Source organism: Hypanus sabinus, unplaced genomic scaffold, assembly GCF_030144855.1.
Source record: "Hypanus sabinus isolate sHypSab1 unplaced genomic scaffold, sHypSab1.hap1 scaffold_164, whole genome shotgun sequence".
In the NCBI taxonomy this organism is placed as follows: domain Eukaryota; kingdom Metazoa; phylum Chordata; class Chondrichthyes; order Myliobatiformes; family Dasyatidae; genus Hypanus; species Hypanus sabinus.
The window spans coordinates 286,203-314,173 of record NW_026779721.1 but is presented as its reverse complement, the minus strand read 5'-3'; the positions used below and the strand labels follow the sequence as shown (position 1 = coordinate 314,173).

Sequence of the window (27,971 nt, the reverse complement as noted above, 5' to 3'; positions counted from 1 at the left end):
TGCCGCTGTTGTTGGCGGTTCTCCGATTCGAGCAGGGGTGAGTAGGGAATGATCCCGGTGTTGTGTAACTCGGGGGCCGGTTGCATTGGGAAAGGGCCGGGCCCGAGCTCTGCCGGACGGCTGAGGAGCAGGGCTGAAGAGGTAATTTTTTAGCTGCCGAAGCTGTGGGGGGGGGGGGGGGGGTGGGTGGTGGTTTGATTGATAAGTTCGTGGCCTAAGTTGGAAGGCCTGAAGTTATACAGCGCTCGGTGCCTGCACGTGTCGTTCAACTCTTTGAGTGATTATGCAGAAAGTTTGAAGTTAATAACTTTTGTGGTATTTCTGTTTGACATAATTGAAAATGGCTAGGTTTTGTAAAATTGATCGGTTTTGTAAAATTGACTCCTTCCACCTTAGGCCATGAACTTATAAATCACTTCCAGTTTGTGATATCCAATTTGTGTACATGCTCATTTCATTTACTGGGCAACTGCCTTGCCCCATACGTGCAATGAGCAGGTGCACAAATTGGATGTGACATATATAGGGCTTGCTATAATGGCAAGCAGTAAACCAAGGTGAAATAAATATATGAATTCCAGAGTTCCACAGCTAAGACATTAACAAGATGACAGCCTATCATTACATTTCAGTGTATAACTGGTAAAATTAAACATATAATACTTAATTTAATAATATGACAAAATATTGCATTGTTGCACTTAACCGATTATCATAAAATATAATTATCAAGCAAGTAAAATAACTTTGTTTGCTTAGAAGCCAAAGGGTTGTTACTGAGAAAAATTTACTTTAGGATTTGCGAGTAATCCACGGACCACCATAGATGTAGCCTTACTAATACGACTGAGTCAGAGCAGACGGCAGGGCCCGCAGCGCTTAGCAGTGTTCCTCAGAGGTATAAAAATAACAGAAATAAAGCAATTCATTTTTTACGATTTTAGCCACCTAAATTGGAACCAAGTAATCAAGTATGAAAAAATAAACTCTGATGAACTATTGCAAAAGCCACAAATATTGCTGAATGTTATTCTCAAAAGTGGTAGGTTGGCAAATCTGCCTCGTACCATTTCTCTCGCAGAAATGGTTGGACGGGAAGTGTATCTGTGAGTGTCGATACAATCTCCTCACACGTCGGGTGTTACATAGTTCGACCTTTACAGATCCTGTTTAGTCTTTAAATATATAAAAAGTTAAAGAAGTTTGAATCTTTACATAAATTATTATCGCATTTATACAAATAGAAAATATCGTTGTTTGGAAGTGACAAATGTTAACGGGAGGACAGCAACCATTTGGGAGTTTTGGAAATGCATTTCATCTCATTCATTGCCTCACTAAATTACTCTTTTTCCTATCAACACAAAGAGAAAAAGAGCCTCTTTCCCATCAGCTACAGTTGGTGGAGCGAGGCCAAGGGGTTGATCCGCTATTAATGGTAGTTGAAATGACATAAAACTACCTTATAGCCCAGAAATGTTTTTTTTTCCATTTAGCTTGTAAAACAAAACTAAATTTATCCAGGTGTAGAAGAGGATTTTGGATGATTAGCTTGTGTATTTGATCAAAATCAGGAAGAAGATGAGCGAGCAGTGAATTTTTCTTTCATTGTTTTAAACTTCTAAACTTGGGTTTCTATGTTCATTCCTTGCTTAATATAGCTCCTTCCTGGAATCCAATGGTACCCGTTGGAAAGAGCAGGAAAATGCTTGCACTTCTGTGCAGGTATTTCCCAGCTTCCTTGGACAATGGGTCGAGCGAGAAGGAATTTCACAAATACCTAAATAAAAAACAGTCACAGCTCCAGGATTAAACCAAAAACGATCAAATATCCTAATGTTATTACTGGTACTTTTCCCCACCAGCCAACACCCCCACTTCCCAACCCCCTGCTTCCGTAGAATTCCCTCTATTTAATATGTGGCTGCTGTTAAATTACCCGCTTGTTTATTTTGACTTTTTTACAGAGGTATCGGAGCAGTTGTCCGGTGAGCTCTGGTAGCACTGCACCTCTGAATGTATGATCCCTTCTCCCACCTGGTTCCATCTGCTTATCTCTGCTCATCTTGTTCAACCTCTGTGCAGTCTCCTAAACCCATCTTCCTGCTTCAGTGATTTACATCTCCCATCTGGGTCATCTTCGGTCCACCCTGTATCCCACCTCCTCAATGTTATATATCAGCAAACTTTCTTCCAACCTCTGTCTTCATTGTGAAGTGTTCTTTTGTACCTTTGGCCTCGCTGAGTCATTTCCAGAATCGGTTATTGTTAGCTGGAATGCCGGAGGGTCATCAGGTCCCAGTTCTGTTGTGCATTGGTGTGGAGGTGCTAGTTTATGAACAGTGACGGGCTGACACACTGCAGCATTTTGCTGGCAGCAAAGAGTACTGGGAGAGTTGGTGCTTGGGCTCTAATCCTGTGATCGGCTTTCCAGGCAAATGGAACTATTGGTGTTTTGGCTTTGACTTTGGTTTGAGCTTCTACAGATGGGGCCGGACGCTCGTCCTGCAATGAAGCAGAAATTTCGAGCAGCTGGACATTGGTTGTGGGGAAATCCCGGATTGCACGACCCAGTGTGAGATGTGGGGACGATGTGTGAGACTCTCAGGGTCGGTGAGTGGCAGATTAAGCTGTGTGAGTCTGTGAGGTTGGGTCCTGGGATATCATAGTTTTTGATCCAGCTAAAGTGGACCCAGGGATTGAGCTGTTTGGGCTTGTGAGGTGTTGATCGAGTATTTCTGGCCTGGGATCAGATGTTTGTTTCTGGAGTTCCTTTGGAAGCAATGACTGCCAGTCTGAGGAGAGGATGAGTTCCCATTCCATCCTCACAGGGAGAGGCTGTGAGTAACTGGGCTGTTCCGTGTTTACAACAGTAGAAATAGACCCTGAGTCTGGTGTTCAAACTGTGTTTGGAAATCTCCCCCCCCCCCCCCCCCCCCCCACTGTCACACAGTGGAAATCAGGCAGCTGTGCTGGAGATCTGCACTAATAACTGAAAATGTTTGAACTCAATCTAATGAAATGTTATTAATTGAATTGTATTGTAAGCTGTTCCTTACCTGCAGAGTCTTTCTGGTAATTCCAGTTTCTTTTTATTTCTTGGTTTATATTTCATGAAATGGACCTGTTTTAACCTGGAAATGAAAATGGCTGTGATAGTTTGTAGGCCTCCGTTAGAGTCTCTGCAGGTCTCCCCTCTCCACGCCAACGATGTTGTCCAAGGGAAGGGCATTAGGACACACACAGCTTGGCACCGGTGTCGTCGCTCAAGGACACACAGGCAGCCTCTGCCAAGGCTCGAACTAGCAACCTTCAGATCACTAGACCAATGCCTTAACCACTTGGCCACGCGCCAGCACATGTGATAGTAGAACAGTAAAGAAAGCACAACTTTTCCCTGTCAATTATCCTGGAACCGATTTTTCTGTTTTTCCTGGAAATGTGTTCAGTACAGTGTTCCTAACAAGGTTTACATGAATAATCTCAGGAACGATCGGTGTTATGAATGAGGAGCATTTGATGGTTCTGGACCTGTGCTCAATGGAGTTTAGAGGGCCGGTGGGGGTGGTGGAGGGATGTATGGTTAATAAACCTACCGAATGCTGAAAAGCCTGGATACAATGGACATGGAGAGGATGTTTCCATTAGACTGTGATCTGACAGTGCAGTCTCAGAATAAAGATGCTTCCCCTTAAAACTCAGATGAGAAACATTTTATGGCCAGAAGATGTCTGATCTTTGGAATTTGTTGCCACAGAGGTTGGTTGAAGCTGCCATTTGGGTATACATATGACAGAGATTAACATATTGATGATTGCTGAGCAGCTCAGGGTTACAGGAGGAAGGCAGGAATGTGGTGTTGGAATAAAAATCAGCCCTGGTTGAATGGTGGAGCAGACCAGATGTATCGAATCACCTAATTCTGTTCCTGTGTCTTATGTCTTACCATGACTGAATGATGGCTCCTTCTTATCCCATATCGTCTGTGACATGTGAGGGACAATAAAAGATTCTTCACTGAGATCATTACATCTGCCTTCAGTGTTTAAATTTCAGTGAGTTTTGTTCTTAGTAACATTACACAGAAATGTTTGGTTCTCCTTTTCATTATTAATGTGCTTCATTGTCTCTCTGTTTAAAGTTCGACCTGTGGTGAGAGATTTATTTGAAGAAAAACCCCAACTGGAGGCAAACCACGACTGATGACGTGGGAACAGCAACAAATGAACCAGCCCGAGGACTGAGAGCACCGACTGGAGAGAACCCATCTGACTCGGAGATTCCGGTGATTCAGTCAGGAGAAAGTTTGGTGAGTCTCATTTACTCAAACACTGGTCCTTTAGACATTACATACCTGTACAAAGGAAGGGAGGAAATAGTTGGGAGTGAGACTGAATGTGCCCAGCAGAACCAGTTATGCCTCTGTCAGACCCAGTTGCAATCACTCCAGGACTGGTAATGTGCTTCCAGCAGCCCGGCCCTTTGAAACCACTCCCATTCCCTCACAATGGTCACTCAGTAAAAGATCCTGCATCCTCTGAAGTAGCTTTTGGTCAGATCTGAGTGGGGAGAGGGAAAGAGAGGGGAGTGTTTTTACTGACTGTCTTTCAAAAACAGTATTTGTTTGAACTTGCTGCAAACTCTCTACCCATACCCTGTACTTTCTCAACCAAATTATTGACATAGATGACAAGTAGCAATGGGTGTAACCCCAGGGAACGTCACTAAGCATGGAACTCGAGTCCAAGAAACTGCCTCTCACCATCACCCTCTGCCTCCTACCACCCAGCCATTCCCAGACCCTGGGGCTCTGTAACAAACTCAATGTTAACAGGAAGATTAATCAGTGATTAAGATGATGAGAGAATTGTGGCCTCCTGAAAGGACACGCGAGCTGAGCTGTCTGATTCACTGGACCAGTTCCACCCTCGTTGACAACGTAATTTACCCCTTGCCCATCCACCCAGGTTACTTCCGATCACCCACAGTACCCCAACCACCCTCCGTTCCGCCAGTGGCCCCAGACCCTTCTGACCATTCATCCCACACCGACACACAGAGAGGCCCCCTTCACCCACGTCCACCCTCCCAGCTTGGGGAACCAGAGCAAACTGATCCCGCGATCTCGACTCAGTGCAAAACTAAAACCAGGGATGCAAGACTGGAGAGCCCGGAGCCTCCCGCTGTCCGGCTCGGTCCCGGCCCTTTCCCACAGCAACCAGCCCTCGATTTACACAAACCCGAGATTAACCCCTTCCTCACCGCCACCTGAACAGGGGAAACACCCGCATCAGCTGGGGTTGAGCTGCAGTTGGTCCCCATATGAGTTAAAACTCCCCGCTATCGGATATGGAGACCAGAATCGTACGCGGTAGAACCACATAACAATTACAGCACGGAAACAGGCCATCTCGGCATTCCTAGTGCGTGCCGAACGCTTACTCTCACCTAGTCCCACTGACCTGCACTCAGCCCATAATCCTCCATTCCTTTCCTGTCCATATACCTATACAATTTTTTTTTAAATGAAAAAATCGAACCTGCCTCTACCACTTCCACTGGAGGCTCGTTCCACACAGTTACCACTCTCTGAGTAAAGAAGTTACCCCTCATGTTACCCCTAACCTTTTGCCCCTTAACTCTCAACTCATGTCCTCTTGTTTGAATCTCCCCTACACTCAATGGAAAAAGCCTATCCACATCAACTCTATTAATCCCCGCATAATTTTAAATACTTCTATCAAGTCCCCCCTCAACCTTCTATGCTCCAAAGAATAAAGACCTAACTTGTTCAACCTTTCTCTGTAAATTAGGTGCTGAAACCCAGGTAACAGTCTAGTAAATCTCTGTTCTCTGTTGACATCTTACGTATAATTTGGTGACCAGAACTGTATATAATGCTCCAAATCTGGCCTCACCAATGCCTTGTACAATTTTAACATTACATCCCAACTCCTGTACTCAATGCTCAAAGGTCAGCATACCAAAAGCTTTCTTCATCACCACATGAGCTTCCTCCTTCAGGGAAATATGCACCATTATTCCTAGATTTCCTCACACTGTCTACAAGCTTTCTCTATTTGTGAACTAACCTCTTCTCCCCTAGTCTCTTCAATCTGATTCCCACCCCCCCAACCATTCTAGTTTAAAGTCTCCCCAGTAGCCTCCACAGATCTCCCTGCCAGGATATTGGTCCCCCTAGCTTTCAAGTGCAACCCGTTCTTTTTGTACAGGTCACACCTGTCCCAAAAGAGGTCCCAATGATCCAAAAACTTGAATCCCTGCCCCCTGCTTCAATCCCTCAGCCACACATTTATCCTCCACCTCATTCCATGACTACTGTCACTGCCACGTGGCATAGGCAGTAATCCCGAGATTACTACCTTTGCAGACCTTCTTCTCAAATCCCTTCCTAACTCCCTATATTCTCCTTTCAGGACCTCTTCCCTTTTCCTACCTATGTCATTGGTACTTATATCTACCACGACCTCTGGCTCCTCACCCTCCCACTTCAGGATATCTTGGACGCGATCAGAAGTATCCCGGACCCGGCACCAGGGAGGCAAACTACCATCCGGGTCTCCTGACTGCGTCCACGGAATCGCTTGTCTGACTCCCTAACTGTTGAGTCCCCTATTGCTACTGCCTTCTCTTTCTCTACCCTTCTGAATTACAGGGCCGGACTCTGTGCCAGAGGCACGGCCGCTGTTGCTTCCCCCAGATAGGCTGACCCCCCCCCCCCAACAGTACTCAAACAGGAGTACTTAATTGTCAGGGGGTACAGCCACTGGGGTACTCTCTAGTACCTGACTCTTCCCCTTCCCCTCCTAACCGTGACCCACTTGTCTACCTCCCATGGCCCCGGTGTGACCACCTGCCTGTAACTCCTCTCTATCAACTCCTCGCTCTCCCTGACCAGACGAAGGTCATCGAGCTGCAGCTCCAGTTCCCTGGCATTGTCCCTTAGGAACTGCAGCTCGGCTCACCCGGCGCAGATGTGAACGTCCGGGATGCTAGGAAACTCCAGGACCTCCCACATCCGACACCGAGAACAGCAAGCTGCCCTCACACTCATAATTCCCAGCATGGAACCGTAATCCCACGGTGGATTTGTTCGGTGACTTGTGAACATACGTGATTAATGACCCTGCAACTGGGGACTGGATAAATAGTTAATCTAACAATTCAGATCATACACACCAATCTCCTTGCCTTTCTCCCTCACCCCGAGCTACTTACCCCATTTCCCTCTCCACACCCTCCTCACAGTCCGTCTTCCTCATAGGGCCCTCTACTCCAGCCCTCCCTTCCTGCTCCCTCTCTCCCTCACTCTCAACTCTCCCTCACCCCTTCCTTATCATCACCCCTCTCAATCATCCATGCTTCCTCACCGCCTCTCTCCCTCCCGCTTCTCTCTTCCCTATCCCTCTCAGTTACACTGCTACTTGACCAGCCTCCCACTCTCTTTCACCCCTTTCCTTGCGCTCTCCTTTTTTGTCACTCTCTCTACCCCTCTAGTAATAAATCGTACTCCTCTCTCTTGTTTCTCTTCATCTCCTCACTCTGTCATGACTCTTTTCATTTCTCTCTCACTCTCTCCCTCTGCATCTCTCCATCTTTCTCTTACTCTTCCATTCTCTCTCCCATTCCACAATCCCTGTCCCTACCCCTATCACCCGCCATCCCACTCTCAATATCAGTCGCCCTCTGTCTTCCCCTCTCCATCTCCTCCTCTCTCACGCACCTCAATCAAACTTGTCTCTCACTCACTCACCTCCGCCACTCTGTAACCGCCTCCATTACCGGCTCTCAACCTCTCTCTCTCTCTCCCTACATCCCACCCTCCCACCTCTCTCAAACACTCTCCCCGCTGCCTCCCGTATCCCACACTGTCTTCCCCTCTTTCTCACCCTCTAAATCTACCCCTCACCCCATGCGTTCTCCCTCTTCGCTCCCTGTCAGTCCCACTCCTCCTCCTCCTCCTCTCTCCCGTCACACCCCGCGCTTTCCACCCCATCCCATACAGTGGTATGCAAACGGCTGGGCACCACTGGTCAAACTTCCTGTTACTGTGAATAGTTCAGTGAGTAGAAGGTGAACTGGTCTCCAAAAGTCTCAAAATTAAAGACAAAATATTCAACATTTTAAGCAAGATTAGTGTATTATTAAAAACACAAAATGCTGGCAGAACTCAGCTGGCCAGACAGCATCTATGGGAGGAGGTAGTAACGAAGTTTCAGGCCGAAACCCTTCATCAGGAGTTTAGTGTATTATTTCTGTTTTGTACAATTTTAGAGTGGGAGAAAAAAGGGAAAGGAGCACCAAGGAAAAGTTCGGGCACCCCAAGAGATTTGAGCTCTCAGTTAAATTTTACCAAGGTCTCAGACCTGAATTAGCTTGTTAGGGCTATGGCTTGTTTGCAATCATCATTAGGACAGGCCAGGCTGTACAAATTGCAAAGCTTTATAAATATCCTGACTCCTCAAACCTTGTCCCAACAATCAGCAGCCATGGGCTCCTCTAAGCAGCCGCTGAGCACTCTGAAAGTTAAAAAAAATGATGCCCACAAAGCAGGAGTAGGCTATAAGAAGATAGCAAAGCGTTTTCAGGTAGCTGTTTCCTCAGTACATAATGTAATTAAGAACTGGCAGTTAACAGGAACGGTGGAGGTCAAGTTGATGTCTGGAAGGCCAAGAAAAGTTTCCGAAAGAGCTACTCGTAGGATTGCTAGAAAGGCAAATCAAAACCCCCGTTTGACTGTAAAAAACATTCAGGAAGATTTAGCAGACTCTGAACTGGTGGTGCACTGTTCTACTGTACAGCGACACCTGCACAAACATGACCTTCATGGAAGAGTCATCAGAAGAAAACCTTTCCTGCGTCCTCATCACAAAATTCAGCATTGGAGGTTTTTCTGACATTGAGGGAGAGGTTATTTTCTTGACACCAGACAGATGTTGTTCAGAGCTCAGACAGAGTCAGCATCAAATGCTTGAGCCTGGTGCGATGGATGTGTTGAGCTGTGGAAATCACAATGCAAGAAGCATCGTAGGAAAGCCAGATGAGCCCAGGGCATGGAATTGTGATATCGTAGGCATTACTGGGAATTGGTTGCACCCAACAGTCTGAGGAATCTGGAGGAACAAATTTGTAGAGAATTCACAGACTATACCAAGAAAAAAAAGTTGATATAGTAAGTGATTTTAACTTTCCATATATTGACTGGGACTCCCATACTGTAAAAGGACTAGATGGGGTAGAGCTTGTCAAATGCTCCTTAATCAGTACATAAAACATCCGGCGTAGAATTGTGCAATAAGCTGTTGGGAAACGATCTAGGGCTGGTGACAAAAATTAGTGAATGGGAACACTTTGTGTATAGTGATCATAATGCCATGAGATTCCAAGTAAGTACGGAAAAACAGAGGTCTGGACCTCTCTTGAGATTCTAAATTGGAGAAAGATCAATGTTTATGGTATTTGCAAGGATTTGAAAAGTGTGGACTGGGACAGGCTGTTTTCTGCAAAGGAGTACTTGGTAAGTGGGGGTTCTTCAGAAGTGAAATTTTGAGGGTGCAGAGTTTGTATGCACCTACCAAAATAAATGTTGAAAGGTAACTGGTGCAGGGAACCTTTGTTTTCAACTGATATCGAGGCCCCGGATATTTTGTTCCTCTAAATTCCTCAGGCTGTTGGGTGCTACCAAGACACATTAATGACTACAATATCATACTCCCACACCCTGAGCTCATCTGACTTTCTTTAGTTGACTTCTGTTGGTTTCTTAAAGCTTCCCAATGTTTTTTGCTCTATTATTTGCCCTCTCTTTGGCTTTTATGTTGGCTTAGGCTTCTCATTTCAGCCACAGTTGTGTCCTCCTGCCTTTCCAATGCTTCCAATTCTTTGGGATGTGTCTATCACTCACCTCCCGAGTTGCTCCCAGAAACTCCAGCCATTGCTGCTCCATCGTCATTCCTACCAGACTCCCCTTCCAGTCAGGTTTGGCCAGCTTCTCTGTCACAGAAACATGGAGAAGGTCAGAACAGAAACATGCCCACTCTGGACGATCAGAATGGTAATCTATATGGGAGAAAAAATAGATAGGGGTGGTTTGAAATAGTAGTTTTGCATCCGTATTTACTCAGGAGATGGACACAGAGTCGATAGAGGTGAGGCAAGGCAGCATCAAATTCAGAGAGCATGGACAGATTACAGAGGTGGAGGTGTTTGCTGTCTTAAGGCAAATTAGCATGGATAAATCCCCAGAGCCTGACTAGTTGTTCCCAAGGACCCTGCGGAACACAAGTGCAGAAATTGTCGGGGTCCAAGCAAAGATATTGAAATAATTCTTAGTGACAGGTGAGGCACTGGAGGATTGGAGGACAGACAATGTTGTTCCACTGTTCGAGAGGGGGTCTAAGGATAAATGAGAAAATGTTACGTTAGTGAGCGTGACATCAGTAGTGGGAAAGTTATTAGAACATATGTGCAGGAACCGGATATATAAGTATTTGGATAGATGTGGACTGATTAAGGATAGACAGCATGGTTTTGTGCATGGTGGGTCATGTCTAACCAGTCTTACAGAGTCTCTCGAGGAAGTTATCAGGAATGTGGCTGAGGGCAAGGCAGTGGATGTTGTCTACATGGACTTTAGCAAGGCACTTGACAAAGTCTCATATGGGAGGTTGGTCAAGAAGGTTCAGTCATTCAGCATTCAAGATGAGACAGTAAATTGGATGAGACACTGTCTTTGGGAGAAGCCAGAGTGTGGTGGCAGGTGGTTGCCTCTCTGACTGGAGGCCTGTGACTATTGGTGAGCCACAGGGATCAGTGCTGGATCTGTTGTTGTTTGTCATCTATATCAGTAATCTGGATGATAAGCTGGTTAGGGATCAGCAAATTGGAGGATGAAACCGAGACTGGGGATTCAGCGGACTGTGAGAAGACTATCATGGCTTGCAGTGCGAACTGGACCAGGTGGAAATATGGCTTGAGAAATGGAAAATGGAATTCAATGCAGAGAAGTGAGAGATGTTGCATGTTGGTAGGACCTACCAGGGTGGGTTTTACACAGTGACTGGTTGGACATGTAGGAGTGTTGTTGATGAAAGGGATCTGGGAATACAGGCCTATGTTTCACTAAAAGTGGTGTCACAGTTCGATAGGGACGGAAAGAAAGATTTTGGCACATAGTCCTTCATAAACCAAAGTACTGGATGGTATGTTGTGTTGACTTTGTACAAGACATTGGTGATGCCTAATCTGGAGTATTGTGCAGTTTTGGTCATCAACCTACAGGAAAGATGTAAAAGGGGTTCAGAGATTTCAGAGAAATGCCAGGTCTGGAGGACTTGGGTTATAAGGAGAGACTGAAACAGGTCAGGACTTTATTCCTTGGAATGTAGAAGATTGAGGGGAGATTTGATGGAGGTATACCACAATTATGAGGGTTATAGATGGGGTAAATGCAAGCTGGCTTTCTCCACTGAGATGGGGTGGGACTACAACCAGAAGCCATGGGTTAAGGGTGAAAGGTGAAAGGTTAATTGGAACATGAGGGGAAAATTCTTCACACAGATCCGGGTGTGGAATGAGCAGCCAGCAGAAGTGGTGCATGCGAGCTCAATTTCAAAATTTAAGAGGTTTGCATAGGTACTTGGATGAAAGGGGTATGGGAGTAGAAAGTTTAAATAGTTCAACACAAACTGGAAGGGCCTGTTTCTGTGTTGTACTTTTCCATGACAAGAACCTTAAATAATACTACCATTCACTCGAATTCCTTTAAGAGCTGTGCAGACCAACCATATATCTGAGTAGGAGAAATCCTCAATTTCAGAGTTTCTCCATGTCTCTCTAACGTTGAGGCAAGTTACTGCAGTGGCTTGCCATTACCTTCTGCTGGGTGAGGGGCCAAAGAGATCACCAGCTCATAACCCAGCACGGATGGAATGCGTGCAGGGGAGCCGGCCGGATTCGAACTCAGGACCTTTCATCTCGAAGTCTGGCGCTGATGCGCCATGAGAGGGTTTCTGTTACTGTGGGGCCTGATACCCTTTCAGCTCAGTGGGAACAGGGAATAATACCATTGAAGAGAGTCAAACTGAGCCGTCACATATTGGAGATGGCAGAAGTACCCCACCCTTATAGAGCATCAGAGAGTTTGTGGGTTTTTCCAGATACCAGCACTGTGCCCGGTTCGAAGATGATTTCGCTCTCCAACTTGTGTTGAACTTCACTGTAACAGTGTGATACCAAATCAAACCTTGGCAACTCAAGTGATCTCATATCAAATGTTGTCCTTCACCCACTGATGGATTTTAAATTTTTTTACAGGTTAAAAACACACCAGTTGTGCTGTCTCTGTTTAGATATTTAAGGAGCAAGAGATTCAATCAACCATCCTTCCTGCTCAGACTGTGGGGAGAGATTCACTCGGTCATCTGACCAACTGACACGTCCGTCATTTTACACAGGGGAGAGACCGTTCATCTGCTCAGACACTGGGAATGGATTCACTCAGTAATCTCAACTGAAGCTACACACTGGGCAAGGCCATTCAACTATTCTGTGTGTGGGAAGGGGTTCAGTCGGTCTTCCCATCTGTGGACACACCAGTCAGTTCACACTGAGTAGAGGCTGGTCATCTGCTGAATTTGTGGGGAAGGATTCACTCGGTCATCTGATCTAATGGCTCACCAGCGAGTTCACACCGGGGAGCGGCTGTTCACCTGCTCAGAATGTGGGAAGGGATTCACTCAGTTATCCAGCCTACAGAGACATCAGCGAGTTCACACTGGGGAGAAGCCGTTCACCTGCTCAGAATGTGGGAAGGGATTCACTCGGTCATCCCACCTACTTGAACACCTGCGAGTTCACACTGGGGAGAAGCCATTCTCCTGCTCAGAATGTGGGAAGGGATTCACTCAGTTATCCAACCTACAGAGACATCAGCGAGTTCACACTGGGGAGAAGCCGTTCACCTGCTTACAATGTGGGGAAGCATTCACTGATTCATCCAGCAGACTGAAACATCAGCGAGTTCATACCAGGCAGCGGCTGTTCACCTGCTCAGACTGTGGGAAGGGATTCACTTACACATCTAATCTGAAGGTACATCAGCGAGTTCACACTGGTGAGAGGCTGTTCACCTGCTCAGTCTGTGGGAAGGGATTCACTCAGTCATCCAAACTACAGAGTCATCAGAGAGTTCACACTGGGGAGAAGCCATTCACCTGCTCAGTCTGTGGGAAGGGATTCACTCAGTCATCTACCCTACTGGTACATCAGCGAGTTCACACTGGGAAGAAGCCGTTCACCTGCTCAGAATGTGGGAAGAGATTCACTCGGTCATCCCACCTACTTGAACACCTGCGAGTTCACACTGGGGAGAAGCCATTCTCCTGCTCAGAATGTGGGAAGGGATTCACTCAGTCATCTACCCTACTGGTACATCAGCGAGTTCACACTGGGGAGAAGCCATTCACCTGCTCAGTCTGTGGGAAGGGATTCACTCGGTCATCTGGTCTCGAAAAACACCAGCAGGTTCACACTGGGTAGAGGCCGTTCACCTGCTCAGACTTGACAAAACTGTTTGACCAGGAAACAGAAATCTGGGAGCTTTGAGCTGGAACAGCAAGAGCAATAACCTGGAGTCCTGAAAAAGGAAGGAAATCAAGTTGAGATAAAAAAAAAACATCAAAGCATCACTAAAAAGTTGTACTTTCACCTGCAGAGGGAATCAAACATGGCTGATCAAGCTATTGGGAAATCAGTTGAGCAACTCAAGCTAGAGAGAATGACAGCAAAAAGATTGTTTTCTCATCTGGCCAACAGTATTACCAGGACCTATGAAGACATGTCTGAAGAGGAGCTCAGAGTGAGTTTCAATAAACTCACAATAGAAACCGAGAAAGTCATGAAAGCCAATGATGATGTGGAGGCCGGACTCACTGCAGAACGGGAGGTGGAGCTGAACACAGAGAAAGTAGCTGTGTTAACTGAACAGCAAAAAGCCGACCTGGCAAAGACGGCAAATGAGTGTGAGTTGAAACTGAAGGAAATCAGAAGGCTGATCCGGGAGACTCTTTGGACCAACTTTGGAAATGTTGAGTTGCTCACCGTACTACAAGCAGCAGAGGATGAATGTGAAGACGTCACTGCTGTACAACCCGATGGCCACCAGGAGGCGTATGGCTTCATGCTTAACCATCTGCAAGGACTGGTAAAGACAGCGAAGGAGGTGGGAACGAATGATCTGGCCAGGGGATCGGAAGCACCTTCAGAGTCGCCTAAAGGGGCTCGAACTCCAAATCCCCAAGCAGGTTTCCAAGAAGGCCCACTTCATACAGGCAAGGAGAAAGGAGGATGCTGAAAGACTAACACTGACGGCATTGGGCTTTTCCTCCAATTTTCCCACGCCAGCCATCAGACTGAAACCGACGGCCCTTCCCAAGTTTACTGGCAGCAGACGTGATTTTCACAGGTGGAGAAAGGACTGGGAAGCACTCCAGAGGCAGCGAGAGCCAACCGGTTCAAGAGAGGTGAAAAAGGTTCAACTGCTGGACAGTCTTGACGACAAAGTCAGAAGAGACCTTCGCCTCAAAACTTATAAAACTGCAGATGTCATCTTCTGTGTTCTAGAAAACCGCTATGGAAATGGAGTGTGGAAATAGGAAGTGGGATAGTATTGGCGCAGCATGCGAGCCAAAATGCGGGGGTTGTGGCTGCGGAAACTGCCAGCAGGGCGGCAAAGGAATGACTCTTGCTGAAGAGAGGGAACTTGTATACAAATTCATATACAAAAAAAATCAAAGCAATAGTGATAAGGGAGAAAGAAAGGCATGAATATTGACTTCTCTAACTTCCGTTAATGCCCCTCCTCCCCTTCTTACCCCATCCCTGACATGCTTAGTTGCCCATCACTCCACTTGTTCTCCATCTCCCTCTGGTGCTCCCCTCCACCTTTCTTTCTCCCTAGGCCTCCTGTCCCATGATCCTTTCCCTTCTCCAGCTCTGTATCACTTTTGCCAATCACCTTTCCAGCTTTCAGCTTCACTCCACCCGCTCTGGTCCTCTCCTATCATTTCGCATTTCCCCCTCCCCCACCTACTTTCAAATCTCTTAGTATCTTTCCTTTCTGTTAGTTCTGACGAATGGTCTCGGCCAGAGACGTTGACAGTGCTCCTCCCAAAAGATGCTGCCTGGCCTGCTGTGTTCCACCAGCATTGTGTGTGTGTTTGAATTTCCAGCATCTGCAGATTTCCTCGTGTTTGCACAATATACGAAGGATACTTCACATTATGGATCATATATACAAAAAAATAAAATCAAAGCAATAGTGATAAGCGTGGACGCTGAAAAGGCATTTGATTCGGTTAATTATAATTTTCTTTACAGAGTTTTACATAGATTTGGTTTCCATAACAATTATTAAAACTATACAGGCACTATATGACAACCCTACCGCTGGATTAAAATCAATGGATATTTAATCAAATAGTCTTACCCTAGAAAGGGGCACAAGACAGGGTTGTGAATGGTCAGCACTACTCTTCGCATTATATCTGGAACCATTAGCTCAATACATGAGACAAAGTGGGGAATTACTAGTAAAGGGGCAGAGCATAAATTGACTTGTTACGTGGATGACATTTTGATCTATCTAGGGCAACCAACATACTCTTTACCTGATTGTTGCAATCCTTTGAACAATATGGTCAATTATCAGGATACATTATCAACATAGATAAAACCCAATTACTTTCATATTACTACAGCCCAGCAAGAGAAATTGAAAGTAGATAACCCCGGGCATGGCAAACAGAGTCTTTCAAATATTTGGGCATCATTATGCTAAAAGATTAGGCAACATTATCAGAATGTAATTATCAGCCTTTATATAAAAAGAACATTAAGGAATATATAGCAAGATGGAACCTGATTCCTTTCTTTTAGTTTCAGTTCAAGGAGTGAGTCTATTATAATGAATACACTGCCCAGACTGTTATAGCTCTTTCAGCCCCTACCAATAGAGATTAATCAAAATCAATTCAATGAAAGGAACAAGATGTTATCAAGGTATATTTGGCAAGGTAAAAGGCCTAGAGTTCATCTCAAAACTTTGCAATTAGCAAAGGAAAAGGGTGAATGCGGCTTAACTTCTCTTCGAGGTTATTATTTTGCAGCACAGTTGAGAGCTGTGATATGCTGGAGCAACCCATCGTATGACACACAAAGGAAAAACATTGAGGAGCGGGTACTTCCCATCCCCATACAAGCAGTTTTGGCTGATAATAACTTGCAAAGGTACATAAATACTATTGATAATCCATGGGTGAAATTGACTCTTAATATGGAAAACTATTATAAAAGAATATAATCTCGAGGGAGATACTGCAATTCTTCAATGGTGTGCATATAACTCAGATTTTACACCAAATAAATTGGATGCTAGATTTAAGGACTGGACAGCTAAAGGAATAACAGTTCTTTGCAACATAATGAAAGAAGGAATACTGTTCAGCTTTGAAATGCTGAAAGAGAAACATTTAGAAAAACAAGATTTTTATCAGTATTTATAGATGCGACAGTATGTCAATAGGATGCTTAAAATTGTATCCAAGGCAAGCACATGCATGATAGAGCTATTTAGAAAAGCATATAATTCAGATAATGGTAGTAGAATTATTACAAGCATGCATAAGAGTTTGTCAAATCTTAAAACATATTTGACTTCAAACATTAAAACAAAATGGGAGAAGGAAGGAGGGATAATTATATCTGAGGAAGAATGGACAATAATATGGAGGTATCAATGGAAGTGTACCAGTTCTCAGAAATGGAGGGAGTTCGGATGGAAAAACTTGATAAGATATTTCATTACACCCTCCCAGAAATCCCATTATGATAGTAACCTCGCTGTTTGCTGGAGAAACTGTGGAAATTGAAATGCAAATCATTATTATATTTTTTGTGACTGCCCTGTTATCAAAGGCAATTGGAGGGGGATACACAATGCCCTACATGGCATCGTTAGATGTGAAATACCCTTGGGGAGTAAGACCATATATTTTGGATGTATACCTCAAGAATGGTTGAAAAAAGATAAATATTTAATGAATATATTGTTGGCAGCTGGTAAAAAGACTGTTACTAGGAAATGGTTATCACAGGAGAGCCCAACTTTAAATGCATGGATGGAAATTACAATGGACAAGATGGAGAAGATAATCATAATCTGGAACAAATTGATTCATACTGGGAAAAATGGTTTAACTACATAATCCCTCTAGGCCTGCTTTTATTCTCACAAATCAATGAATATGTTGTAAAAAAAAGATCACTCCCTACTTGTACATAGTTTTTTTTTTCCTTTTGCTTGTTTTTTCTTTCACACTTATAGAAGTGTATACCTCAGATAAATTCTATGTGGGGATTTGTGGCATATATGATTATATATATGTTTACAATGTCTGAAATACATCTTCTGGAAATGTTTGTTTTATGATGAACTTCAATAAAAAAAAACAAGAAAAAACAGTCAGATAAAACTTTTAAGTATATATTTTCATCAAAAATGAACAGGATTCAGCACTCCATGTGTGTATTTGCAATCGTGATAAGAAATACAGACCAGAAAACCTAAATGATAGGCCAACTCAGAACAATCAATCATCACTCCGGAAGAAAACTTTAACCAGTGAAATGAGTATGACCCTCCATGCGAGACATCCCAACAATCTGAGTAGACTAGATGGTGACAAGGAAGCCTTGAGCACCTGACTGAGAGTTCAAGAACTCCCCCTAAAAAAACAAAGGAGTTCCTTGCAGAAATACAGGACAAGTTGTTTGACAAAAGGGGGGAAACATCAAAAATACATGAAATATTAACAAATGAGGAAGTTAGTGCAGAAAATGCCAGAGAAATCAGACACAATCCAACACATTCCAGGATCCTGCAGCAGATTTACTCAATCTGATTACTTACAAAGTTACAAAGAAATGGCAAATATCATTCACTAAAATCTTGCTTTAAAATACAAACTCATGAATGCCCTCCATCACTTCATAAAGGTACAATAAATTCAAGCCCAATACAGTTTTAGTGTCAAAATCTTGCAAATTAGATGATAATCAATACATTATTTCAGATAGGACAATCCATAAGAACCATCCAGATATAATATTACAGGATAAACAAACAGGAACAACTCCCCCAACAGATAAAACCATTCCCAACACACACGTGTTCCTCAACCAGTGGAGCACCGCACCCCAGGTATTGTTTGTGTCATCAGACAACCAAATTATTTTCTCTGTCAATCAGCTTCCAAATGTTGCTACTCTGTCATTCATTGCCTCATTCTGCTGCTGATCCCCTTCTCATCATATGTTCTTACCTCAAATATTATCCAGACCCCCAAACTCTGCCCTGTGCAGACTCGCCTCTGGTTTCTGACCCTGCTTCATTGAGCATTCAACTAATCGTTTCCCATTCTGCTTTCAGTTTTTAGAGAACAGTGGTGTTCTCTAACAACACTTTAGAAGCAGGGAAAGTGACCCATAATGTGGAAATGAGTCGTGATTAGGAGTTCAACTCGCAATGTCATTCTTCCTCATCCAGAGATTAGAGGGGTGAAGAACATCTCAGACAGAACTGCAGTCAGCTCGACTTCTTCAGTCAGTAGAAAATTCAAGGGAAACCTCTTCACCCACAGAGTGGTGACTGTTCGGAACCCATCACCACAGGGAGGGTGAGAGGGTGAAAACGGGAGGATTTAAAAGGACTGTTGTGGAACAGAATCACTGGGTACAGCTGGCCTGAGTTGACTCTACTGTACACCAGGTGTGTTGTAAATTCACCAAGACAGAGTTTAAAATAGAACTGATTTATTTGTCTCAGGTCCAGAATATTAAACTCCAGTCCCATTAAAGGTGAATGTGCAGCAGAAGAAACTCCTCCCATGCCCAGTGACCTGGGTGCAGAACTGGGTGTGGTGAGCAGCAGCAATAATTGCAGAGTTCAGCACCGACAGTCACTCTCAAAATTGCATTCAGCAACGGTGATAGACAAATATCCAGCCTGCAGTTTATTGAAACTTCCTCCCCAGTGTGAAACCGGTAGTGTGTCAAAAGTGTAACAATGTTTAGGTTATGACCAGAGATGACAGGGTTTTGGAGTGCGAGGCTATCCAATGAGAGAAATGTTCTTTCTTGTGAGTTTGGAAGAGAGATTTTGTGCTCTTTTGCTGGGGAGAGATGAGAAGACGTGAATGGAGAGACTGGGCCCTTTTTCTTTTTTTTTGTTTTCTTTACTAACCCTATAGTCAAAGTAAGAATTATAAAGCTCAATCATTTAATCACATATTGTGTACTGTTTTGTATTTCAGGGTACTGATTTACTACAGGGGACACAACACACAGCATCCACCAAAAGGAGATTTCTTAAGTTTGGCCAGGCTGCGGGTCTATCACCCCCCATATTAAGCTGAGGGCCAAAGCGAGAGTTACATGTGGTTAGATTAAAGAACACTGGGGCTGTCTACAAGACGGGTCAGAGCCGTCTCTATTTCCTGAGGAGACTGAGGTCCTTTAACATCTGCCGGACGAGGCTGATGATGTGGTGGCCAGTGCTATCATGTTTGCTGTTGTGTGCTGGGGCAGCAGGCTGAGGGTAGCAGACACCAACTGAAACAACAAACTCATTCGTAAGGCCAGTGATGTTGTGGAGGTGGAACTGGACTCTCTGACGGTGGTGTCTGAAAAGAGGATGTTGTCCAAGTTGCATGCCATCTTGGACAATGTCTCCCATCCACTCCATAAAGTACTGGTTAGGCATAGGAGTACACTCAGCCAGAGACTCATTCCACTGAGATGTAAACCTGAGCGTCATAGGAAGTCATTCCTGCCTGTGGCCATCAAACTTTTCAACTCCTCCCTCAGAGTTTCAGACATCCTGAGCCAATAGGCTGGTCCTGCGCTGGTTTCCACTTACCCCTAGACATTGATTGAGCTTGTTTCTTATTATTGATTATTATTCCTACACTTCTATGTTTATTTTTGTTAACCTGCTTTATATGTGTATTTGTATTATTGATACTGTTTTGCTTATTTTACTAATAAACGCCTTTAGCTAAAATGATAGATTTCCCTTATCTGATCTGGTTGTGTGAGAAACCAGAAAGACAGGCAGCAGAAATGGATGTTGACGAGTTTCTGTTAAGTCCAGACTTTGTGGCATTAAAGAAGGCTAAAAAGTCTGAGTTTTGGGAAATGGTGGAGTCCTTCGAATTCAAGGAGGTTAAGAAAGGGATGATGATGGCAGAGATGCAACGTAAGATAGCTGAACATTATGTCACGATGCAGATATTCAAGGCAGAGTTGTTAGAACACTTTCCTGTAGGGAAAAAGTGGCCGTGAACCAGAAGTGGCCTAGAGATAAGTGGGTGGTGTTGTTACAAAGTGTACTTAAAAGGAAGGCTCAACGTGCATATGCAGTGTTGTCTATGGAGGCTGCAGAGGATTATGAGGAAGCAAAACTGGCTATCCTTCAGGCCTATGAGCTGGTACCTGAAGCCTATAGACAAGAGTTCAGGGACTTAAGGAAGCAGTGGAATCAGATGTTCACAGAGGTTACATACGACAAGTGTGTGTACTTTGACCGTTGGTGCGCTGCAGAAGGGGTTGAGGAGGATTTCTACTGCCTACGAAAGATGATCCTGATTGAAGAATTAAAAGATTGTGTTCCGGATAATGTCCGGAGATACCTGAATGAGAAGAAGAATAAGTCCATATCAGAATCTGCCAAGCTAGCAGATGAATACGCCTTAACCCATCAAATGAAATTTTCCCCAAATAAGTGCTACCACAGGAGTAGTAGGGGTGGTAGAGAAAGCCTAACGGCTAAGTCTGAGACTAAGCCGGGGTCTACCGGAAAAGACAAGGAGGAAAAGCCGTCTGGCAGGTCTCCTAGCGGTGTGTGTTATAACAGTGGGAAATCTGGCCACATAGCATCTAAGTGCTTTGCTCCAAAGAAGGAGACGGGGAAAGGAAAGGCGACCGCGCCGACGGGCTGTGTTAAGCCGGTTGAAATGCCGTTAAAAGAGGAGCTAAACCGAGTTCAGGAGGGATGTGAGAAATCCCTTTCAACCGGGTTGGTACCTGTGAGGGAGGGGTCACCCCCAGTGCCAGTAAGAATCTAGAGAGACACTGGGGCTTTTTAGTCCTTAATCCTAAGCAGAGCATTGGAATTCAATAGTGAGGCAGATACTGGTGACGTGAACGTGATAGAAGGGGTTGGAAAAGGAACTGAGGCCATACCGTTACATAAAGTATTTCTGAAGAGTGACCTGGTATCTGGACCAGTCATGACAGGGGTACGGGCTGCACTCCCGATACCCCATGTAGATGTCTTACTCGGGAATGACCTGGCCGGGGGGGATGTCTCCTCTGCAGTTCAGCTCACGAGTAAGCCTGCCAGGACTGAGCCCCCGCCCATAGTTCCTGAATTTAATCCCGCAGGTGCAGTCACCAGAAGAATGTCGAGGAAAGCTGTTAAGACAACCCCTGATTTAGCCGAGTCCAACCTTGATTTAGCTGAGACGTTTTTACCAGCCCCGTACCAGGAGAGGTTGGAGGATGGTAAAACGGAGAATAGTGGGGCTAAAGAAAGTAAGGGAGACAAAGCAGAGTCAGTGTTGTCAAGGAACAGAATCTTGAAATTGGCCCATAAGATACCCCTGGGTGGACATTTTGGAGTGAGCAAGGAATTTATGGAGGCACAGAGCCAAGATGAGGAACAGATGTGGCAGTTAGAAGGTCCAGGGTTGGACACGGATGATGTTTCTGGATTGACAGAGCTGGTTGTAGTTGAAGAATTTAAGTGTGTTCTCAATAATGCAAAGGCTTTCCGAGATGAAAAGGATGCCGCTACCTTGAGGGAGTCCGCTGGGTTAGCAGACGAGGTTGTTTTAACCTGCAAGGTTGAGTTTACTCCAGATGGGTGTTGCCCAGAGAGTAACTGGGAGGATAAGGGGAACTTGGAATTTGAAACTGGGACTGGTATTGAAAGCCTAGAAGAGGCAGTTGTCCCATTGGCCTGTGTTCAGGTTACTGAACCTTGTGTGGAGACTCAGGAAAGGTCTGAAATGTCTGATTTGGTTAAAAAGGAATGCAATCCTTTTGGGTCAAATGGACTTGGTTCCATGAAGAAAGGGTTAACCTTGGCACCAGTAGAGAGTGAGGATTCTCAGTCACGTGTATTAAAAGTCAGTGATGAGATAAAAGCTGGTGAGATGGATGTTATTGAAGATACTGAGGGAAAAAGTGTTACTCGACTTTTGAATAAAGTAAATGTAAATTCGGGTTTGGTTCCAGGACTGTTGTGCAAAGGGAAGAGACCGTTAACTAAACAATGGTTTGTTAACAAGATGTTTGTTTTGAAATTTAAGGATAAACAACTTGGTGATGTTGCTCAAGTATGTGATTTGGAGAGGCAGAACTTAAAGTGTTGTTTTGGCCCAGAGAGACCATCTGCTAGTGTCATCAAGGAAACTAATCAAATTAAATATCCTGAAGATAAAATTAATGACCTGCTTAAAATTAATGAGTGGGTGTGGAAGTTCAGAAAATGGGCTTAGTTTATTTGGTGATCAGCTTTGTTTTTCTGGACGAAGCTTGTGAAAGTTAAAGATGATATCATAGCAGGTTGACTGAAAGTGAGGTTTAGCAGTAAACCAGAGATTACTATTTGCACAAACTTCTGTAATGTACTACATTATAATCACACATGTATTGGTTCACTCTTTATGATATACACCTAAGCTAAGAATTAACTCCACTGTAGAAAAAGAATTACTGTCACTTACCCTGGCATTACAGCAATTTGAGGTCGACATTTGTCCAGCGTAGAAACCAGTGATAGTCTATACTGATCACAACCCCTTGGTATTTTTGACAAACATGAAGAATAAAAATACATGGTTATTTAGTTGGAGTCTGTTGTTACAAGAATTTGATATTAAAATACAAAATGTAAAGGGAAATGACAATGTAATTGCTGATTGTTTATCCAGGTGTTAATTTGAAAGTATACCTGTGTTATCCTTGTAGTTAAAGACCACTTCTGTATTAGATTAGACTCTGTAATGTGCTTTACTAGTGAATTTTCAACCCGGTGAAGATTCTTTGAAGGGTGGGGGTGTTATGTGTGCTGAACAGACCTGATGGAAATGGGGTCCAGAGCTGACCCTTCCCCCCCCCCCCTTTGAGGACTATGCAGCTAATGAGAGTGAGAGAGAGATGAAGAACAGAGGTAGAGATATCTGCTACAGATAAGAGAGAGACGACTGATTTAGGTATTATGGCTGCTTCACTGATGGACAGGTAAACGAAACCTTTTGCTGCCGGGACACTTCTTTGCTCGTTAACATTCCTGAAGAGACAGCAGGAGTGGCCTAGCTTGATGGACATAGACATATTGAGTTGATGGATGGCTGATACCCCGTCAGTGGGGATAAAAGACGGGTCTGGGGAGACACTCTTCAAACACACCAGTGGACACTGACCGAGTGTTGTGCACCCACAGGAAGGTGGGGGCTTAGAGGACCGAATCAGAAGATCGGTCACAAAGGCTCACAGTGTGACGGCAGGGCTGGTGGGGACTTGTGTGTGTGTCCAGTCATGCCAGGGTGATGAGTCCACCACTGAAGAACAGTCTAGCTGAGAACGGAGGGGTCATAACCGAATGACCACAATGGTACAACGGAATAAGAAGACAACAGAAGGTTTGCTTGCTGCAGCTGCCCAATCTCTTGGTCGCTTTCTGCCCCCCTCTCTCTCTCTCCAATTGCAGCACAGCAACAGCTACCTCAGCATGGACGAACTGAACTGAACTTTATATTCTCTTATGACTATTCATATACCCCTAGATATTGATAGAGCTTGTTTATTATTGCTAACCTGTTTTATATGTATATTTGCATTATTGATACTCTTTGGTTTATTTTACGAATAAACACCTTTAGTTAAAGAACCACCAGACACCAACATATCCTTCCATTTCTGCTGGTCTGTTAACCCAGTTACTGGGTACGTAACAGCATACTTGACTTAGTATTATTTAATTATTTATGGTTTCATATTGCTATATTTCCTGTTCTTGGTTGGTGCGACTGTCACGAAACCCAATTTCCCTCAGGAATAATAAAGTATGTCTGTGTCTGATTACTGAGTTAATTGCTTACCACATTCACAGCAGGTGAACGGACACTCCCCGGTAAGAACTCAATGATGCCTACTTGGTTGATTTGGCTGAGAAAATCTTTTCCCGAAGTCTGAGCAGGTGATCAGCCTCTACCCAGTGTGAATTCGCTGATGTACCTTCAGCTTAGATGACCGAGTGAATCCCTTCCCACAGTCTGAGCAGGTGAATGGCCGCTCCCCGGTGTGAATTCGCTGGTGTGCCAGTAGGTCGGATGACCGAGTGAATCCCTTCCCACAGTCTGAGCAGGTGAATGGCCGCTCCCCGGTGTGGACTCGTTGGTGTGCCAGTAGGTCGGATGACCGAGTGAATCCCTTCCCACAGTCTGAGCAGGTGAATGGCCTCTCTACAGTGTGAACTCTCTGATGTACCTTCAGTTGAGATGATTCAGTGAATCCCTTCCCACAGTCTGAGCAGGTGAACAGCCACTCACCAGTGTGAACTGACTGGTGTCTCAGTAACTGAGATGACCGGGTGAATCCCTTCCCACAGACTGAGCAAGTGTACAGCCTCTCCCCAGTGTGAACTGACTGGTGTACCTTCAGCTGGGATGAGCAAATGAATCCCTTCCCACAGTCCGAGCAGATGAACGGCCTCTCCCCGGTGTGAATTCGCTGATGTACCTTCAGTTGGGATGACCGAGTGAATCTCTTCCCACAGTTCGAGCAGGTGAACGGCCGCTCCCCAGTGTGAACTCGATGGTGTGCCATTAGGGCGGACGACTGAGTGAATCCCTTCCCACAGTCTGAGCAGGTGAATGGCCTTTCGCCAGTGTGAACTGACTGGTGTGTGAGTAGGTCGGATGACTGAGTGAATCCCTTCCCACATTCTGAGCAAGTGAATGGTCTCTCTCCAGTGTGAACTCTCTGATGTGCCTTCAGTTGGGATGACTGAGTGAATCTCTTCCCACAGTCTGAGCAGGTGAATGGCCGCTCTCTGGTGTGAACTCGCTGGTGAGCCATTAGGTTAGATGACAAAATGAATCTTTCCCCACAAATTCAGCAGATGAAGAGCTTCTGCCCAGTGTGATCTGACTAGTGTGTCCACAGGTGGGAAGACGACTGAATCCTTTCTCACAAACAGAACAGGTGAATGGCCTTGTCCCGGTGTGAACTTGCTGATGTACCTTCAATTGAAATGACCGAGTAAATCCCTCGCCACAGTCTGAGCAGGAAGGATAATCGAGTGAATCCCTTGCTCCACTTCTTAAATATCAAAAGAGACAGCAAAACATGTGTGTTGTGTTAGACATTCCCATAGACAAATTCCTTGTCATTTTTAACCTGTGAAAAGATTTACAAAATCCATCAATTGGTGCAGAACAACATTTCAGCTGAGATCACTTGAGTTGTCAAGGTGTGTTCTGACATCACACTGTTACAGTGAAGTTTAACCCAATTTGGAGAGAGAAATCACCTTCTAACTGGGCACAGTGCTGGTATCTGGAATGACCATTAAACTCTCTGACGCTCTTCCTGTCTCTATAAGAATGGGTCATCTCTGCCATCTCCAATCTGTGACCTGGCTCAGTTTGACTCTCTCGATTGGTATTATTCCCTGTTCCCACTGAGCTGCATGGGTTCCTCCCCCACAGTAACTGAAACACTCTCACACAAATAGCCGGCAGTGCATTCCACGCACCCACCACTCTCTGTGTAAAAAAACTTACCCCTGACATCCCCTCGGTATATATTTCCAAGCACCTTAAAACTATGTCCCCTCGTGTTAGTGATTTCAGCCCTGGGAATAAACCTGTGGATATCCACATGATCAATACCCCTCATCAGCTTATACACCTAAAAATGCTCTAAACATAAACAATTAAATTATACATTGCTTTATTTGTCAGAAGTATACAACATTATGAGGGTAAAGATAGGGTAAATGGAAGGAGGATTTTCCACTGAGGTTGGGTACAATGATAACCAGAAGTCATAGGTAAGTGGAGAAGGTGAAAATTTAATGGGAACATTTGGAAAAGCTCTTTACTGAAATGGTTGTGAGAGGGTGGAATGAGATGTCAGCACAAGTGTAAATATGAGCTCGGTTTCACCATTTAAAAGAAGTTTGGATGGGAGTGTGGATGGTAGGGGTATGGAGGGCGATGGTCCTGGTGCAGGTAGTTGCACAGCTTAAATGTTTTTTTCAGCATTGACTAGATGGGCCAAATAGCCTATTTCTGTACTGAACTTCTCCATGTTTCTATGTCAGAGAAGCTGGCCAAACTTGTTTGGAAGGGAAAAGGTAGGAGTGACAACGGAGCAGCAATGGCTGGAGTTTCTGGGAGCATTTTGGAAGCTGAGTCATCGATGCATCCCAAAGAAGTGGAAGCATTGGAAAGGCAGGAGGACACAACCGTGGCTGAAATGAGAAGCCAAAGACAACATAAAAGCCAAAGAGAGGGGAAAACAAAAGAGCAAACATTATTTGGAAGCTTTTAGAACCTAACAGAAGACAACTAAAAAAAAGTCAGATGAGCGCAGGAAGTGGAATTATGATATTGTAGTCATTAATGAGTCTTGGCAGCACCCAACAGTCTGAGGCATTTAGAGGAACAAAATATCCGGGGCCTCAATATTTCCTGAAAATCAAGGTTCCCTGCACTGGTGACGTTTCAACTTTTATGTTTTTAGGCACATACAAACTCTACACTCTCAAAATTTCACTTCTCAATGCCTCCCACTTACCAAGTACTCCTTTGCCAGGAAACAGACTGTCCCAAGCCACACTTGTCAGATCCTTCCTGTTACCATCAAAATTGACTTTTCTCCAATTTAGAATATCAACCCGTGGTCCAGACCTCTCTTTCTCTATCTTTATTTTGAATTTCATGGCATTATGATCACTAATTTCTGTCACAAGCCCTGATCATTTCCTAACAGCTTATTGCACACTTCTACGTCAGGAATTTTACATACTGATTAAGGGCACATTTGAGAAACTCTACCCCATCTACCCCTTTTACACTATTCGAGTCCCAATCAATACAGGTAGTCCCTGAGTTACAAATGTCCGACTTACGAGCAACTTGTTCTTACGAACCGAGGAAGGAGAACGCAGTCCACCACTTTAAGTCATTGCCTCTACTGTGTTGAGTGTTTAACTTTGTATTGGGCTTAAATTTTTCTTAGTAAGATTTACCCTGACACCACAAACCCCTCCCACCATTCCTGTCAGCTGGTGGCGCAGTCAGCTCAGCACTGGGCTAGAGAACGGAGGTTCTCGAGTTTGTTTTTGTGACAGACTGCTCCCGTGCCAGGTTGATGTCGATCCAGTGACTCCCGTACCCTCCATGCAGGGTTGATGTCAAGCTCGCAACTCGACCTAGTAAATAAAACACCGCCACCTCCAGTTTAAATTCCCACACAGAATATTGTGGAGGATCAAATACCCAAACCGAGCACAGCCCCCACTTGTCCCATTTAACCTGTCTCAGTGTACAGTTTAGGACCTGGGGAATTTAGTGTTGCAGTTCTTTGGACCCAGTGGAGCTTTGGAGCTGGCAGAGGTCGGCACCCACCGCCTGCAGTGTTTCTGTTCCACTGACAGGAAGCAATCGCACTTGAAAATAAAGTGTGAATAAGAAAGCATTTGGAAAGAGGTGAAATGCCATCCGTCACTGGAAAAGCATTAGGCTGCAGTCGGTCAACTATTGTAACAATTTTAAATGATAATGGATAAAGTGAGAATAATGGAGGATGTGAAAGTC

General features: G+C 44.6%; 2 protein-coding genes across 21 annotated transcripts in view; one reads left to right on the top strand and one right to left on the bottom strand.

Moving 5' to 3' along the window:
• The window catches only part of LOC132387222 (oocyte zinc finger protein XlCOF6.1-like), a 123,783-nt gene that overhangs the window by 90,136 nt on the left and 5,676 nt on the right, over positions 1-27,971 (bottom strand). Inside the window, exons 3-8 of one of the 19 annotated variants that reach the window (XR_009509810.1) lie at positions 25,389-25,545; positions 22,869-22,943; positions 13,488-13,657; positions 9,926-10,014; positions 3,060-3,134; positions 1,068-1,175 (exon numbers count right to left, since the gene is read on the bottom strand). The exons of 3 other annotated variants lie outside the window; for them this stretch is intronic. Coding sequence is in view for 4 of the 16 variants with exons in the window: in XM_059959579.1 (XP_059815562.1) it covers positions 9,976-10,014; positions 24,886-25,224 (378 nt within the window). In the remaining 12 variants the exon portion in view is untranslated. Of the gene's footprint in view, positions 1-1,067; positions 1,176-3,059; positions 3,135-4,216; positions 4,355-4,455; positions 4,560-9,925; positions 10,081-13,371; positions 13,404-13,487; positions 13,658-17,541; positions 20,769-22,868; positions 22,944-24,885; positions 25,546-27,971 lie in introns of those variants that run through there. 15 more of the 19 variants (XR_009509809.1, XR_009509817.1, XR_009509811.1 and 12 more) reach the window with 15 other exon arrangements.
• LOC132387219 (zinc finger protein 79-like) lies at positions 2-27,396 on the top strand. 2 transcript variants are annotated; one of them, XR_009509808.1, is made up of 3 exons: positions 2-141; positions 4,142-4,309; positions 26,474-27,396. XR_009509808.1 is itself a non-coding variant. In XM_059959573.1 (2 exons), the coding sequence occupies exon 2, from the start codon at positions 12,691-12,693 to the stop codon at positions 13,558-13,560; it is 870 nt and encodes a 289-aa protein (XP_059815556.1). In that variant the 5' UTR covers positions 4,254-4,309; positions 12,337-12,690. The 2 variants fall into 2 exon arrangements, 1 of the variants encoding a protein (XP_059815556.1); XM_059959573.1 differs by lacking the exons at positions 2-141; positions 26,474-27,396 and adding an exon at positions 12,337-13,560 and having other exon boundaries at positions 4,254-4,309.